This window comes from Durio zibethinus, chromosome 4 (assembly GCF_047325235.1).
Source record: "Durio zibethinus cultivar Kanyao isolate XHJ-2024 chromosome 4, ASM4732523v1, whole genome shotgun sequence".
NCBI lineage: Eukaryota > Viridiplantae > Streptophyta > Magnoliopsida > Malvales > Malvaceae > Durio > Durio zibethinus.
Window position 1 is genome coordinate 7962260 of NC_143165.1, and position 17502 is coordinate 7979761.

The 17502-nt window shown below is 35.9% G+C and overlaps 2 protein-coding genes and 1 long non-coding RNA gene across 4 annotated transcripts; 2 read left to right on the top strand and 1 right to left on the bottom strand.

Moving 5' to 3' along the window:
- Positions 1–924: 924 nt before the first annotated feature.
- MSL6 (mechanosensitive channel of small conductance-like 6) lies at positions 925–6225 on the top strand. The gene is made up of 5 exons (XM_022879318.2): positions 925–3027; positions 3758–3881; positions 4523–4816; positions 4935–5137; positions 5636–6225. The coding sequence occupies exons 1-5, from the start codon at positions 1253–1255 to the stop codon at positions 5922–5924; spliced, it is 2685 nt and encodes an 894-aa protein (XP_022735053.2). The 5' UTR covers positions 925–1252; the 3' UTR covers positions 5925–6225.
- LOC111288433 (B-box zinc finger protein 22-like) lies at positions 5786–13787 on the bottom strand. Of its 2 annotated transcripts, XR_016341470.1 has the most exons (4): positions 13434–13787; positions 12574–13002; positions 11948–12346; positions 5786–5920 (listed from the first exon to the last, which is right to left on the bottom strand). XR_016341470.1 is itself a non-coding variant. In XM_022879319.2 (3 exons), the coding sequence occupies exons 1-3, from the start codon at positions 13614–13616 to the stop codon at positions 12011–12013; spliced, it is 879 nt and encodes a 292-aa protein (XP_022735054.1). In that variant the 5' UTR covers positions 13617–13787; the 3' UTR covers positions 12005–12010. The 2 variants fall into 2 exon arrangements, 1 of the variants encoding a protein (XP_022735054.1); XM_022879319.2 differs by lacking the exon at positions 5786–5920 and having other exon boundaries at positions 12005–12277.
- Positions 13788–14815: 1028 nt separating this feature from the next.
- On the top strand, positions 14816–17196 carry LOC149519085 (uncharacterized). Its single transcript, XR_016341471.1, has 3 exons — positions 14816–14952; positions 15442–15787; positions 16385–17196. It is a non-coding gene; the product is annotated as an uncharacterized LOC149519085 (long non-coding RNA).
- Positions 17197–17502: the final 306 nt, after the last annotated feature.

Here is a 17502-nt window from a genome sequence, read left to right on the forward strand (position 1 = left end):
TTTATTTTATTATGTTAATATTTATTATACAATTATTTTTATTTTTTTATTTAAAAAATTAAAATATGAACAAATTTAAATAAAATCTTTTAAAATTGAGCTGAATTTGAACAATAAAATAAGACTAACATTTTCAGTCGAGTCTAAGTAAATTTAAATTATATTTGATACATAAAATTATAATAAGATAAATAAAATAATATTATAAATATGATTAGATTAAATAATATCATTTTATTTTATATTTGAAATATACAAGAATTAAGATAAAATTATTTATTTATTGATCAAATTCTTTTTTAAATTTTATATAATTTAAATTTTTGATATAATTTTTAAGAATATAATAAAATATGTAAATTTAATTTCACAAATTAAAAATAATCTTTTATTTTTGTGAAAGATATAATTATTTTATTAACATAAAATATTTAATCTTTTTAGTAATTTCATTATTTTATTTAAATATATAATAAATATGTTATCAAATAATTAATATTATATCTTTCAATTAATTTTATGCATCAAAAGTAGCCTTAAAGCTTATTAATACCCTGATTAGACGCGAGGTGAATTCTGGACTAAGGCTTAACCACTCCTGTTATGACGGATTCAAACGTGGATAGAGATGCTTATTCAATTTCGGACTGATGGACAGACTATTTTTGATAGAATCTAGAGAATCATGCACATGCAAAATTTTGATACGGGGTTCTCAACAAGCTACAAAATTTAATGAGTTGACCGCCGGAAGAATCCCCATCTCCGCTTCGGCTTCGTCTAGACGTTACATGGACAGGTCTATTACAAAGATTAGGGTGAAGTGAGTGAATAGTTTAAATATATTAAATCATCTTTTTACTTATGCAAGTAAGAAACCAGACCATGCAACCAAAACCTTTGTTTCTGTTCTTTCTGCCACGTGTTATGTTTCCTCTGTCAAATGACTCTCTTTCTTTCTCTCTCATCAAAGCTTTTAAAAATTTACGATCTTTTTCCATTCTCTCACAGCCTCATTTCACGCGTCAACAGCAAGAAAAAGAAGGAAAAAAAACTAAATTTTCTTGCAGTTTCCTAGGTACCAAACACCGTCTTCTTCCCATCTTTCCACCAACACAAGAAAGAAGTTTGCATTTTTTTTACTCAAACTATATTCATCACTGAAATCCTTCCAAACCCAAATTTTAAAAAACTTATTGGTTCACATTATACGATTTTTTGTCTGGCCATATTGGCTTAAATCAGCAAAACCATGACCGTTGATTCCGCTGACCGGAAAGAAATCATCTTGAACATTGATGACAGAAGCAATGACGGTAGCATTCCGGCTTCTGCTGCTGCAGCCACCGCCAGCGGTGGAGGTAAGATTTTGAGAGAGTCAAGCTATGAATTTTGGAAAGACAGCGTGAAAATCAAGAGCAACTGGAAAATAGAGAATGTTACTTGCAGTAGTGGTAGTAGTAGTAATAGAGAAAGTGAACGTTTTGATTTCATGCAAAGCAAACAAGATGAAATTGAAGATCCACCATTAAAGTTGATTGGTCAGTTTTTGCATAAACAAAAAGCTTCAGGCGAGATTTCATTAGATATGGATTTGGAAATGGATGAACTTAAGCAAGAGCCACCTCATCATGGCAACTTATTGCCCGCAGTTGCTGAATCACCTTCACCTTCACCTTCACCTTCACCAGCTGCTGTTCCCAGGGTGTCCTTTGAAAACAACCCTGTAAGAAGAAGACGAAGTAAAGGGTCACCATCTCCAGGAAAAGAAGAGAGTAGGGACTCTAGGGAGAGTGATGGGGTTGTAAAGTGTAGTTCAAACTCTTCTTCTAAAAGAAGTGAAGGTAGTTCTTTTCAAAGGAAATCAAGTTTGTTAGCAACCAAGACAAAGTCAAGGTTGATGGACCCTCCTACACCGGAAAAGGGGGAGCCAAAGTCAGCGAAAGCTGGAGTAGGGAAGTTAGGACAGATAATGAGATCTGGGCTTCTTGGGAAAAATATGGAGGAAGAAGAGGATGATCCATTGCTTGAAGAAGATTTGCCTGATGAGTATAAGGAAGATAAGTTAAGTGTTTTGGTTTTGCTTGAATGGTTAAGTTTGATTTTGATTATTGCTGCTTTGGTTTGTAGTCTTACAGTTCCTTTTTTAAGAAACAAACGTTTGTGGAATCTTATGTTGTGGAAATGGGAAGTTTTGGTTTTGGTTTTAATATGTGGTAGATTGGTTTCAGGGTGGATTATAAGGATAATTGTGTTTTTTATAGAAAGCAATTTTCTTTTGAGGAAAAGGGTGCTGTATTTTGTTTATGGACTGAGGAAAGCTGTTCAGAATTGTTTGTGGCTAGGCTTGGTTTTGATTGCTTGGCATTACTTATTCGATAAGAAGGTTCAGAGGGAGACTAAAAGTGAAGTCCTTAGGTATGTAACTGAAGTTTTGGTTTGTCTTGTGGTGGGTGTGATGTTGTGGTTAGTGAAGACCCTTTTGGTGAAGGTACTGGCATCTTCTTTCCATGTGAGTACTTATTTTGATAGAATCCAGGAATCATTGTTCAATCAATATGTAATTGAGACTCTTTCTGGTCCACCTTTGATTGAAATTCAAAGGGCAGAGGAGGAGGAGGAGAGAATTGCAAATGAAGTTATGAACCTACAAAAAGCTGGTGCTACAATTCCTCCTGGCCTCAAGACTTCCACCCTTCCATCAACTCATTGTGGAAGGCAGATAGGGAGTGGACAGATCCAGAAAAGTCCTCGAGGAAAAAGCCCTATGCTGTCTTCTGAGAAGGGAGAGAAGGAAGACAAGGGGATAACAATTGATCATTTGCACAAATTGAATCCTAAAAATGTCTCTGCTTGGAATATGAAAAGGTTGATGAATATTATCCGCCATGGAGCTCTTTCCACTTTAGATGAGCAGATACAAGATTCATGTCATGAAGATGAGTCTGCAACACAAATTAGAAGCGAATGTCAGGCAAAAGTTGCGGCAAGGAAAATCTTCCAGAATGTTGCTAAGCCGGGATCCAAGTATGTCCATCACTCCTATTACTATGCAATATATTATGTGTGTACCTGTGACTTAAAATACTTTCAGTCAAGTTTAAATTTCATTTAACTTTATTAGCTGATCGGTTGTTTCTCATTTGAAGCTTATGTTACAAATGAATCATTTTTGTTACACTGGTGTTTAGACGATACAAGGGGTAGACTTTGTTGTCGAGCTAGGTTGCTAGTTTAGGCAGGAACTTTCAAAAGTTGAGTGAAGCATGAAAGCTTATGGTTCCACCCCAAAACATGTTGCAAACCACCCCCAACAAAAGAAAAAGAAGTGTTAAAAGATATCAAGGACACCATTAAGAATGCTTGCTTCCAACTCCTTCTGGTGACATCGGTACCTCTTCAAACAGTGGAAATCAACTTCCATTTTCATTAAAGCCTCCTTGCATCTCCATGTTCCTTCATTTTACCATATGTAGCCACTGTGAAGAAAAAAGATATGATTCCCAACTTAATAATGTTGAAAATAGAGCAAGAAGTATCATAAAACCCAAGGAATGATCAAACGAATCATGGTGAACAAGAAGTAATGTCAAGATATCATATATATGTATATGTGTATATATTATATTGCTGTTGTTTAGTTTGACCGATGAGTTGCAGGTTTGATGGTAATATGATAATAAGTATCTGGGATTTCCTATAGAACTACACCAAGGAGGTTTTTCCCTTGTTTTATTGCTAATAATTGTTTTCTCAGGTACATCTACTTGGAGGACATTGAACGTTTTCTGCAAGTAGATGAGGCTTTGAAGACTATGAGTCTCTTTGAAGGAGCATCTGAAAGCAGGAGAATTAGCAAGAAGGCCCTCAAGAATTGGGTGGTAAGCATTGGCAACTCATGCCTAGCAGTATGATTTACTTCGAATATATTATCTTTTGCGTATATATAATCTGTTGAAGGTATGCATGATGTTATATTTTAAACAACATGTCAAACACCCAATTAGTCCAAATCTTCCCTGGTGGATACTTTTCAGATTGAAGTCAAGTGCACTTTAAATAGCTAATCAAATGTTAGGTTGTGGTCACTTTTTTATCCCTGTAGTTCCAATTGATAAGAGCAAAAGTGTGAGAAAACTTAGTATGGTAAAAGTAAGGAAAATATGATGTGTGGTAAACTATATTGTGTGGTATCAGTATTGGGTTTTTAATTTGTTGAATGTTGGTTTCTTATTGCTGTTTAGAATGCAGTGCAATCTCAATAGATTTAACTGATTTTTTTTTTTTTTTTGAGAAACTAGAACTTGCTATGCTGGCTTTATCACCCTTAAATAGAAGGAAAAGAAAACCTTCTATTTTTAAAGCATTTGTTAGTAGTTGTCATTAAAGGGTAAAACAAGGCACTGTCCCCCCACCCTTTTCTTTCCCTGCATGAACACAATCACTAAAATAGAAGTTCCAGGTTCAAGTTTAAGATTTGCTTTGTATGCATGCAATAATGCGTTGTACTTCAATCTCTTAGGTCAATGCTTTTAGAGAACGAAGGGCTCTTGCCTTGACACTGAATGATACCAAAACAGCTGTCAACAGACTTCATCAGGTGGTGAACATTCTGGTTGGCATCATCATAGTGGTTATTTGGCTTCTCATACTTGGAATTGCCACCAGCAAAGTTCTTGTTTTTATTAGCTCTCAACTGCTCCTAGTTGCGTTTATATTTGGAAACACCTGCAAGACAGTATTTGAAGCTATTATATTCTTATTCGTTATGCACCCATTTGATGTGGGTGACAGGTGTGAAATTGATGGAGTTCAGGTACTTAAAAAATCATTTGACTTTTTTTTCCTTTTATCTTTATGATCATACAAATTTTGTTTATTCAAATTTTCTTGTAAATTCTTGGGATCTCAAAGTCATATTCAATGAATTTCAGATGATAGTGGAGGAAATGAACATCTTGACTACTGTTTTCCTAAGATATGACAACCAGAAGATCATAATCCCAAACAGTGTCCTGGCTACCAAGGCCATCAATAACTACTATCGGAGCCCTGATATGGGAGATGCAGTTGAATTCTGTATCCATGTGAAAACTCCTGCAGAAAAGATTGGTCTTATGAAGCAGAGGATATTGAGGTGGGTAGAAAAAGATGCTATTGTTTTTCTTTGCTTTGCTTTCATTTACAAGAGTCTTTGTTGTTAATATATGGCATTTTATAGTTGTGTGATCATGGCAATAGCACATTGATGATATGATTTTTTAAAAAATGGAATGCTCTTGGAATAATTTTCGTTGTTCTGTTGTTTACTAAAGTTTATTTTTGGACCGGCTATGTCGGTCTATAGTAAATTTAAGGTATCAAACATATACAACAGAAAGATTATTTGGAATACCTTGAAATGAAATGCATTTGAGAATCGTAAGTGATAAAGAACTGCCTCTTTGAGTGTATCATCTTTCTTTGCAGTACTTTGGCAAGTTTATTTTGATGTGGATGAGCATCAGAGAAACGTATAGTTTTTGTGGTTGTGATAGTACATCTTCGTATGCTTGCTTGTGTGCATCAATGAAATGTATTATTGAATCGCAATATGCTGAATATGTATGATTCAATTGATCATTTCTTACTGCAGTTACATTGAGCACAGGAGTGACCACTGGTATCCAGCTCCGATGATTATATTTAAGGAACTTGAAGACTTGAACAGAGTAAGGATCGCAATATGGCTTACACATAGAATGAATCACCAAGACATGGGAGAGCGATGGGCGAGAAGGGCTCTCTTGGTTGAAGAGATGGTTAAGATTTTCAACGACTTGGATATTAAATATCGCTTATATCCCATTGACATCAACGTCTGTAGCACGCCTCCTGTGGCATCGGACCGCCTTCCGCCAAGTTGGACTGCATCTGCTAGCTGAACAACATAAAAGGCAAACTATCAAACCCATCTTTATACTTGGGAAGTCCTATTCGGTACAGTTGAAAGTCGGGAGTAGATTTTACTGCCTTATGACTTTGTTTCCTTGATTAAACAAGTCTGCTGTGCAAGATAAAATTTTCTAATCATGCTTTCTATTTCTTTGACTTGAAATGGACGGTGTAAGTAGATTGAATCCCATTTAGTCCTGTTTGGGGATTGCCGAGGGTATACAAATGGTGAAATTTTACCTGTATCTTGAATCCATTTTAAATAAGGAAACGGTTGATTTTCATTCATGCAAACACATGAAGCACCTATTCTTGGGCAAATCGGGTTAGAAGTTAGAATAGTCACAAAACTGAAGCTTTGTTCTTTTAAGGTTCTTTTTTTTCTTTTGGGAACAATGATTGATTCAAATCATGTTGCATGTGATCTCCTATGCTTTTATTTCCACCTTTAAAACTGAAAACCAATGTTCAAATCCAAAGTGCAAATCATTGATTTGTGTAATTTTTTTCGTTTTTTTCTCCCGCATTTCCTGTTTTAATTGTGTTCACATATGGTAGTAGGAGTTCATTGGCAAACACAAAGGAACTTGAAGAATATGAAACAATGGAAACTAACTCAAGACAGAATAAGAAGTGAATACTACCTCAGGATCATAACAGTTCTCACTGCTTATAGCCAAGATCATAAAAAATAATGGAAACTCAAACCGCTAACCTTTATTTTCCAGCTGTCTGAATCTTAGAACACAGATATCAACTATGTTGATCAGATTATATTGTGAATTATGAAGAAATACAGGTTGTTAACAAAACAATACTAACTACTTCGATTAACAAGCTTTTTCTTTTCAGTTATAGTTTTATATTATTAACCTGAATAAAAACTGCAGAATGAGAAGGATCTAAATAGAAGAAAGTGGTATTGCCCAAACTGGAAGCAAGAAACTCAAGCAACAAAAGCTACTTCCAAGGACGTGTTAGGAAAATGGGGTCCAGTCCCATGTAAGTGGTTTTGGACCAAGTAAAGGCCATGGGCCTTGATCTTTTATTTTACACAGAGCCCTAGCTACTTAATAAAAAAGAGGTGGGGTTGTTTTGTGTGTGTGTCGACAACCAAGCAGAGAAAGAAGAAAAGCCAGGAAAAGCAGAGAGAGAAAAAGGAGAAGGGAGAGTTGGTTGAACGGAAGTCAATCCGTGGTCCGATTAAGTTGGAACCTTGTCAGGAGGTTTATAATTCAGAGTTCTACATTCTGAACGGTGAAGATCGGGTTTGAAGCTCTCTAAAAACAAATCCAGGGTGTATTTGTTGAGTCACTTATTTGGTGAGATTTCTCCAATTGTTTCTCTAGTTGTTGATTAGCTCTAGTTTTAGCTAGAGAAGAACTTTGTATAACTATTATTTGATAGTGAAGATTTTTCTGGTGGCCCGTGGTTTTTTCCCTCTACACTGGAGGGTTTTCCACGTAAATCTTGGTGTGCTTTATTTTTCCTGCGTATTTGATTATTGATTGTTGTCTATTGCTTCTGTATTGTTGTGATTATTGCTTCAGGCGCAACAAGTGGTATCAGAGCGAGGGTTATTTTGAGACATCGATACAGAAGCAACCCAGGATAGAAGTAAATTCTGTTTGAGATCATGGAGGGTGATACAGGTTCCATGATAAAATTGACAGCATCGAATTATTCAATTTGGAAGCCTATGATGGAGGATCATCTATACTGTAAAGATTTGTATGAGCCAGTATTGGGTGATTCGGCTAAACCAGCAGATATGAAAGATGAAAGCTGGAAGAAGCTAGGTAGAAAGACGCTGGCTACAATCAGAAAATGGGTTGATATCAGCGTGTTCCATCATGTAGCGCAGGAGTCAGATGCTCACATTGTTTGGGAAAAATTGGCAGCATTGTATGAGAGAAAAACAGGTATGAATAAAGTTATGCTTGTTAAAAAGATTGCAACTTGTAAGTCTAAACATAAATCTAAGTTTAGAGGTAAAGTGAAGTGTTTTCATTGTGGTAAGGCGGGTCATATAAAACGAAACTGTAGAATCTTAAAGCAAGAGCGAAAAGATGAGAAAGGCAAGAGTTCAGATGATGGCAATGTTGCAGCAGTGAATTCAGATAGTGATTCAGTTACTTTGATTTGTACACATGGTGATTGTAATCATGTTAGTGATCCCGGCATTGAGTGGATAGTTGACACAGGAGCGGCATATCATTGTGTTCCTAAGAGAGAGTTGTTTACAACTTACAAAGCAGGAGACTTTGGTTGTACCAAGATGGAAAACAAGAGTGTGTCGCAGATTGTTGGGATTGGTGATATTGTTGTACAAACTAGTACAGGCTGCATGTTGACTTTGAGAGATGTCAGACACATTCCAGATATGAGAATGAACTTGCTTGCTATTAATGTCCTTGATAAGGAGGGATATGAAAGCCGACAAAAGAATGGACAGTGGAAGCTTCTCAAAGGATCTATGGTAGTTGCAAGGGGAAAATTATGCTGCACAATGTATAAGACATGGATGCAATTGAACGGTAACCAGGTAAATACCGTTGAAAATGATGTTTCAGCAAACTTGTGGCACAGGAGGCTGGCACACATGAGTGAAAAAGGGTTACAGGTTTTGGCAAGGCACTCTCTCATTCCCTTGACCAAAGGTATGTCTCTCGATTCATGTGATTATTGTTTGTTTGGTAAGCATCATAGAGTTTCTTTTCGTAAAAGTTCTCAGAGAAAAGAAAATAGATTGGAATTAATTTATTCTGATGTATGTGGTCCCATTAAGGTTGAGTCATTAGGTGGTAGCAGATATTTTGTTACTTTTATTGATGATGCTTCACGTAAGATTTGGGTGTATATGTTGAAATATAAAAGTCAGGTACTGCAGTATTTTCAAAAATTTCATGCCATGGTTGAAAGGATGACAGGGTTACCCTTAAAGTGTATTCGAACTGATAATGGTGGGGAATACACATCTAAAAGCTTTGAAGAGTATTGCTCAAAGCATGGGATCAGGCATGAGAGGACAGAACCTGGAACACCGCAGCATAATGGTATAGCTGAAAGAATGAATCGCACCATTGTGGAAAAAGTCAGATGTATGTTGAGGATGGCAAAATTACCAAAGCCATTCTGGGGTGAAGCAGTCAACACAGCTTGTTATTTACTTAACAGGTCACCATCAGTTCCTTTGGGCTTTGACATTCCAGAAAGAGTGTGGACAGGAAAAGATGCTTCATACTCTCACTTGAAAATTTTTGGGTGTAAAGCATTCATGCATGTGCCGAAAGAGCAGAGATCAAAGCTTGACAGTAAAGCTACACAGTGTGTGTTTGTAGGATATGGTGATGAGGAATTTGGCTACAGGGTATGGGATCCAGTAAAGAGAAAGACAGTCAGAAGCAGAGATGTGGTCTTTCATGAAAAAGAAACCATAACAGATCTTGAAAAAAATGAGAAGACTACACGAGTTACTGTTGAGTGTGATGTTTCAACACCGACAGGGATTTCACAGGAAAGAGCCACAGATGGTGAAAATGAGCCAGAAACAGAACTTGGGGATATGGATGAGCCAGCTACAGTTGGTGATGAGCCAGATGCTATTAGTTTTGAGCAGGGGGAGCAATCCTCTCTACCTGAGAGTGTTGAGCAGGGGGAGCTACCTTCAGCATCAAGTGATGTAGAGTCTCAGCCCAGAAGATCTACTAGAGAGCGCAGGCCATCTACCAGGTATTCAAGTTCAGATTTTATTTTAGTTACCAGTGAAGGGGAGCCAAAGCTTTCAAGATGTGCAGGCTACTCCGGATAGAGAGCACTGGTTAAAAGCAATGAAAGAAGAGATGGAGTCATTGCGAAAGAATGGTACTTATGATCTTGTTAAACTTCCAACAGGAAAGAGGCCATTAAAGAATAAATGGGTGTTCAAGTTGAAAAAAGATGGTGACAAACTAGTGAGGTACAAAGCTCGATTGGTAGTAAAAGGTTTTTCTCAGAAACCAGGCATCGATTTTGATGAGATTTTTGCTCCAGTTGTAAAAATGAGTTCTATTCGAGTGGTACTGGGATTGACAGCTAGTTTGAATCTTGAACTTGAGCAACTTGATGTTAAAACTGTATTTTTGCATGGTGATTTGCAGGAGGACATTTATATGAATCAGCCTGAGGGTTTTGAAGTGAAAGGGAAAGAGCACTTAGTTTGCAAATTGAAGAAAAGCTTGTATGGCTTGAAACAAGCTCCACGACAGTGGTACAAGAAGTTTGATTCTTTTATGGTGAGTCATAGCTATAAAAGAACAGCAGCGGATTCTTGTGTGTATGTTAAACAATTCCCTAATGGTAACTTCATTATCCTATTATTATATGTTGATGATATGTTGATTGTAGGACAAGATGCTAGTATGGTTTGCAGGTTAAAAGAACAATTGTCTAAGTCTTTTGATATGAAAGATTTAGGTCCAGCAAAGCAGATTCTTGGTATGGACATTATCCGGGATAGGAGAGCTGGAAAGCTGTGGTTGTCACAGGAAAAGTATGTTGAACGAGTGCTTGGTAGATTCAACATGCAACATGCTAAATCAGTTAGCAGTTCACTTGCCAACCATTTTCATCTAAGTAAAAAATCTTGTCCAGTGTCTAAGGAAGAGCAACTAGCTATGTCTAGTATTCCTTATTCTTCTGCAGTCGGTTCTTTAATGTATCTTATGGTTTGTACAAGGCCTGACATTGCTCATGCAGTTGGTGTAGTGAGCAGATTTCTTTCTAATCCAGGGAAGGTTCACTGGGAAGCAGTAAAATGGATTTTTAGATATTTGAGGGGTACCTCAAAAATGTGTTTGACTTATGGAGTTTCACAACCAATTCTAGAAGGGTTTACTGATGCTGACATGGCAGGCGATCTTGATGGTAGGAAATCTACTTCAGGGTATTTGTTCACTTTTGCAGGAGGAGCTGTATCTTGGCAGTCTAAGTTGCAGAAGTGTGTTGCTTTGTCAACTACAGAAGCTGAGTATATTGCAGCAACTGAAGCATGTAAAGAAATGCTTTGGATGAAACGTTTTCTTTTTGAATTGGGGTTGAATCAGAAAGAGTATGTGGTATTTTGTGATAGCCAGAGTGCTTTAGATTTGAGTAAGAATACCATGTACCATGCTAGAACAAAGCACATTGATGTTAGATATCATTGGTTACGTTCAGTGATTGAAGAACAGCAGATGCTATTGAAGAAAGTCCATACTGATAAAAATGTGGCAGATATGTTGACTAAGATACTTCCCAGGGAAAAGCTTGAGCTTTGCAATAACTTGGCCGGAATGAGTTCCCTGGCCAAGGTAAGTTCCAAATGAAATTGCTATGGTGATGAATCTCCTTCTAATGGGACTGGAGGGGGAGATTGTTAGGAAAATGGGGTCCAGTCCCATGTAAGTGGTTTTGGACCAAGTAAAGGCCATGGGCCTTGATCTTTTATTTTACACAGAGCCCTAGCTACTTAATAAAAAAGAGGTGGGGTTGTTTTGTGTGTGTGTCGACAACCAAGCAGAGAAAGAAGAAAAGCCAGGAAAAGCAGAGAGAGAAAAAGGAGAAGGGAGAGTTGGTTGAACGGAAGTCAATCCGTGGTCCGATTAAGTTGGAACCTTGTCAGGAGGTTTATAATTCAGAGTTCTACATTCTGAACGGTGAAGATCGGGTTTGAAGCTCTCTAGAAACAAATCCAGGGTGTATTTGTTGAGTCACTTATTTGGTGAGATTTCTCCAATTGTTTCTCTAGTTGTTGATTAGCTCTAGTTTTAGCTAGAGAAGAACTTTGTATAACTATTATTTGATAGTGAAGATTTTTCTGGTGGCCCGTGGTTTTTTCCCTCTACACTGGAGGGTTTTCCACGTAAATCTTGGTGTGCTTTATTTTTCCTGCGTATTTGATTATTGATTGTTGTCTATTGCTTCTGTATTGTTGTGATTATTGCTTCAGGCGCAACAGGACGGAGACCTACATAATAATAGGCTAAAAGCACACCTGAGAAGGTGAATCTGAAACCATGAGAAGACTAACTTGTACATTAAACTTTAGCAGATGATTCTAAATTTGTCGCCGGCTTTTCGGATGCCGAGAATGGAAAGGCTTTTTCACAATTAAGCAGCATATGTCAGGCACAAAATAAATTTGATTGTGAGAATCTTTTGGCCAATACAGCCCAGAGGCTGTAGGAGGTGAAGGCACTTGTGGTACAGCCCAAGAAGAATCTGGCACCTGACCCAAGCACTCATCATCATCTACCTCCTCCTCAGCAGATCGCAAGATTGATGAGCTTGAGCTGTCAGAGTCTCCATACTTGCCACTATCAGCCTGGCAGAATCCAGCAAAAGTAATCCAGAATTCGTAGTAGGCAGACCTTTTAAAAGATATATAGTACAACTAGAAAAACAGAAGACACATGACCTTTTAAAAGATCTACCCCGCGTTGTAAAAGAATCTCTACTGTGGGATTATTTGATTACCACCCTAGTAAAAGGAACTTTGTAAATTTTCAGTAAAACACAATGATATGTTGAAAGATGTTAGAATGTTAAGAAGATGGGTGGCCACCACTATACATGAGAACATCATTAAACATAGGACAAAAACCAAAACAATAAGCATACCTTAGACGACTCATTATCCATGTAATCATAGCTTTGATTAAAGTCAGTTAGCCCATAGAAATCATCCATTTGCCATGATTGAATGCTTCCAGCTGTATAACCCCCAGCATATGACACTTTTGTTGGCACACTTTTCCCATCTCCAACATTTGATGGTAGGACCTCATTGTATCCACCAGTAAATGACATAGGAGCCCCCCTTTGAGATGTAGAATTAGATTTAGCTTCTGAGGTCTTTTCACTAGGAGGTGATTTGACATTGGAAGAAGATGCACCAGGGTCAGTGGTGGTTTCAAGGCCAACTTTTACTCCAGTAAGCAGAAATCTCTGATGACTAGACACATAAGCATTTGCTGTATGTACAGCAATGTCACATTTTCGGCAGAGTAATGCTCGATCTTGCAAACAAAAGAAAAACCCAGATGTTTCCTGTAAAAAAAAATTGATTTTGTCAACATTAATTAATTGTAGGGAAGGAAGACTTATTCCAAAAGCAACAAAACTAAGAGATGACAACTAAGCCACAAAATCAAGTAATTTAGAACTTCTCCCATCACAGAACAGCAGATATTTTGAGAACTTGTAATGAGAATTTATATGATATGATTGAGCAGATAAAAGCAACAACCAACACAGCACCTTAATTCATTTTCCAAAAACGAAAGTTCTGCAATCACTTGGTTCATCAAAAGTAAAGATATTCAAATACTAATTTAAATTTCTCCATTTCTCACATAAACTCTTTTTTCCCCCCTAATTTAAAATTAAATCCAAAGTCCACCTTACCTTTAACTTAGAAAATTTTATCATTTAAAACAAATGTAATTAAAAAAAAGTTAATTTTTTTTGTTGGGAAGTACCTGACAAATGTCACATTTAGGCATCTGAGAAGAGGAAGACGAGAGCGGGACACGTTGGTGCTTGCTGGCCAACTTGTTAGCAGCGTGGACTTCCTCGTCGCACTCCCAACACAGCGCCGCCTCGTCTGCGCAGCACAGCACCTTCGCCTCCGCCGCCTGGCACACGTTACACTGTATCCTCATCTCTCCCTCTCTAAAAAAATCCAAAAAAGTTTCAGATTTTTAATTTTATTTTTTTCCTTCTAATAAATAGCGAGAGGTTTATATAAGGTTTAAGGCAAAAGGAAGAAAAATGAATCGGCTAAGCAAACTGATTCCTTTTTCTTTTTGTTTCCTTTTATTTTTCATAATCGGTTAGATTGGTTTTTATAAGCGGGGACGGGAGAGGATATTTTTTGAGGCTATGATTCGAGAAATGTACACGTGGCAGATTTTCGATTGTGTCATTACTCGGGAGACCAGACCGGTTCTCTGGCTCGGTCGGGTTCCGACCGTAAAACGAAAGTCTTATTACTTACCATTTTTGTTACTTTTTTTTTTCTTTCATAAAATAAAAAAAAGGGGCAAAAAAATAAAAATTATTACTAATACAAAAGGAAGCAAGCAATATTTTTCATCAATTAGCGAATTTTCATTCAATCTGAGCGTAACCGATAACGTAGTTTCAAACACTCAAAGCTCGAGCATTTTTAAAAGGAAAAAAAGGAAATTTCGCGCCAAAATGAGATCTTTGATCTGAGTCCTCAAAGCATTTCACGAACAAAGAGGTTCATTTTCCTCCAATAAATCTTCAGGAAATTTGAACGTATTGTTTGGCAAAAAAAAGCCACCTATTTATTAACCATCAAAATCAACATAAATAAAATCAAACAAGTATTTAATTATATAAAAAATAATAACTTAATTTATGTTTATTAATTAAAAAATTTATTAATTATAAAAAATTTATAAATATATAATTTCGATCAACAATTTTTCAATTAATACTTTTAATTTAAATAAATATATACTCAAATATATATTTGTATATAAATCTTTTTATTCTCTTTTAGTTCAATTAAAAGTACACACTTATAAAAATTTTTTTAATTTATTATAATCTTATAAAATATCTATTTTATAAAATTTTATAATTGATTTGTATTTTTTTTTCATATTTAACTTATAAAATCTCTATTATTTATAAGAATAACAACTTGCCACTAATAATCTCGTAATTTAAAAAAAAATTTATTTATAAATATTTTTTATTCATCAAATAATATTTAACAAATTATATTTTAATAAATTTTTATTTAAATTTATTATGAGATTGGGTCATTGTCAAATAAAAATTGATTTATCTCAATTTTATTCTTTTTTTCGTTTTTCTAGCGTTGCCCCTTTTTTCATTTTTCCCGTTCTCGATCTCAACATTTTTGGCTGCTATGAATTTCAAGGAATTTAACTGAGGTTTGATCAAGTCGCTAGAGAATCTGCAATTTTGGACGGAATTTCTATTTGAATTTCGGATAAAACGGTAATTATAAATCTGTTTGCTCACTAAGAAAATTTATGAAGACGAAAAAGAAAAATTTGGAAACCTCGAACTACAGGTTTTCATTTTCCATGCTTGGGACCTCATAAATTACGATGTTCCGTATGATTTGATCGAACCTCATAGCAATATCAGAACCAGGATCAAAATAAATATCACTTTTCCTGATTAATTGAAATTCCGTGAATTTTTAGGGTTTTTATTAATTTTTTCCCTAGAATCTGATGATTAATCATCAAAACCTGGTTATGAATATTTTATGAATTAACATTTCCCTAATTTTCCTTAAATTTTCAAGTTCATGTAATGATTCGCTTTCTGGTGATTATCCGAATTCAACAAACGGAGCATTAGATTCTATCAGATATTGATTAACACCATGATGTCTTGCATATTGAAGCCAAAGCTTTGTTACTTTTGAATCATGAAACAAACAAGCTGCAGCAGTCATTGACTTGAAACTTTATGTAGGAATGGTATATGCTCCAAAAGAATCTTGCCTTGATGGTTGCTTGTGATATGCAAATGCAGTAAGCCTAATATAATCAATTGAAATGAGATGCGATGCATGTTGGCGTGAGTTAGAAGGGCGCGCTGTTACCACTACCTTTGGTCAACTCTTTTATATCCAAATGCATATAATTTTTCTGCCATCACAGCACATTTTATATATCTTTTCCTTACCATTGTTTAAGATAAAGAAACAGTTAATGCATTCCAAAGATTCCTTCACTTTGTAAATAGGCGCTGAATATGCAAGCAAGATCTTTAGCAATGATGCAGCATGTCCCATTTGTGGTCAAGTTCTTTCTAAGAGGTAAGAATTTTATCTGGTGGAAGTGGTTCGTTATAATGCTTTCTAGAATTTTGTTTTCTAAGCTAAGATAATAGAGCTGCACAATAACAAAATGAAAAAAAAAAAAAAAAAATGAAACTGGGAGTTTATTATATGTGAAAAAATTAGTTGTTGCTTTTTCGACAGTAATGGTCTGTCCTAGAATTTTCTTTCCTCTTTTCACTGGTTTGTAGACTGCTTACTGGATATATAGGTGACAAAATTACCTGCTGTTAATTTGTTATCAAGCAAAAGGGTTAGGATTGTTCTGCACAGCTTTTACCTTTATAGAGTTGTATGTTGTATCTTCTTAATTTCAATTCTACTCACCTAATCTGGGAATTTTGATTCTCAGTCTTATGAAACCTGTGGATATCAACCCATATGATGAATGGATAAATGTAAGCAGATGCTTCACTTGGATTGTTGAATATAGCTTGTTTATACTGATTAAAAGTTAAAACATCTCCGTAGTTAAATCTACATCAAGCTCTCGTTTTCCTTGCCTTACATTGTGGAGCTGCTTTGTTATTTGTCTAATTGTTTTGTTGCTCACTAACATGATGCGTTATATTGCAGATGGCACTGTTCCTTTTTTCATTTGCAGACTTGCATGATACTTTGTGCTGATGAAACAGTTGCTGACATCAAGTTGATGTACATTTTGCTGGAAATCTAGCGTTGAAGAAAATTTCACCTACAGTAATTAGCTCCTTGTTTTATAGTAAAAGAGGGACATTATCGCAAAGCTCCAACTCTTGCAAAACAATGTATGTATAATGTTGTGTGGAAGCATGGACATGGAAAAAAAAAAAAAGGAAAAAGAGAAAACATTGGTACCCCATTGTCTTCGCCAAATTTCAAAGGTATGTGGATATACAACAGGGAAATGTAATAATCATCTTTTCATGATTGCCACTTCCATTCCTTCATTGGAGTCTTCAAACTCGGGTGGCCATCACTGCTGCAATTTTGTAAAGGTCTGAGATTTTTTTTTTTTTTGGCAAATTGACTGTTTTCTTATACCATGATTAAGAGGACGTATCGAACTGTCTTTACATTTTTATAGAAATTGTATTGAGAGTTTTCTAGCTATGAATGGAACATTTTCTTCCTTCCATCTTTCCTTCCTTTCTATAAAACATCCAGCTGGAAATTGCTGGCAGATTGAAATGCGATTGATATGGTAACATGATAGCTTCCAAATTGGCAAAATTTCATTTGTTGCTAGCGTTTGAAGTTTTGATAGTGATTGCTTTTGAATACTTGAGGTTTGGGTGTGGGTCATTGATTTGTCGCCCTTTTGCAGTCTTGTCCCGACAACAGAAACATCTGCTTGGCAATGAGACATTTTCTGTTTTGGTTCATGACAAGAAGTTGATTTTGTTCTTGATTAGTGACCACAAGATGAGACAAAGATATTCCAAAAATCATAAGTTGGAGGCCAGCCAGTTGCCAAAAAGCAAAAAAAAAGGGAGTAATTGCCAAAAATATCTCCTCAAATAATTTGTTACAATTGGCAAATATATCTCTCAGCTTTGTGTTCTTTCTGTGTACTATTGAAGATCTTTAAGCATCCTGTTTTAGATCATGTTGAAGCCTGAAATTTCCCATAAAACTGAAAAATTAAATATAAAATTGCTCTATGATTCTTCCTCTTGGGGGAGGAGGTCAGATTATCAACAAAATTTCCTCAA

What these genes read in the sequence shown, in the direction of transcription:
- MSL6 (XM_022879318.2), top strand. Translation starts at nt 1,253, where the DNA reads ATGACCGTTGATTCCGCTGACCGGAAAGAAATCATCTTGAACATTGAT. An exon ending in GTGAAATTGATGGAGTTCAG is followed by an intron (nt 4,817 to 4,934) that starts GTACTTAAAAAA and finishes AATGAATTTCAG; the next exon opens with ATGATAGTGGAGGAAATGAA. An exon ending in ATGAAGCAGAGGATATTGAG is followed by an intron (nt 5,138 to 5,635) that starts GTGGGTAGAAAA and finishes TTCTTACTGCAG; the next exon opens with TTACATTGAGCACAGGAGTG.
- LOC111288433 (XM_022879319.2), bottom strand. Translation starts at nt 13,616, where the DNA reads ATGAGGATACAGTGTAACGTGTGCCAGGCGGCGGAGGCGAAGGTGCTG. An exon ending in CTAAATGTGACATTTGTCAG is followed by an intron (nt 13,003 to 13,433) that starts GTACTTCCCAAC and finishes TTTTTTTTACAG; the next exon opens with GAAACATCTGGGTTTTTCTT. An exon ending in TGGATAATGAGTCGTCTAAG is followed by an intron (nt 12,278 to 12,573) that starts GTATGCTTATTG and finishes GGATTCTGCCAG; the next exon opens with GCTGATAGTGGCAAGTATGG.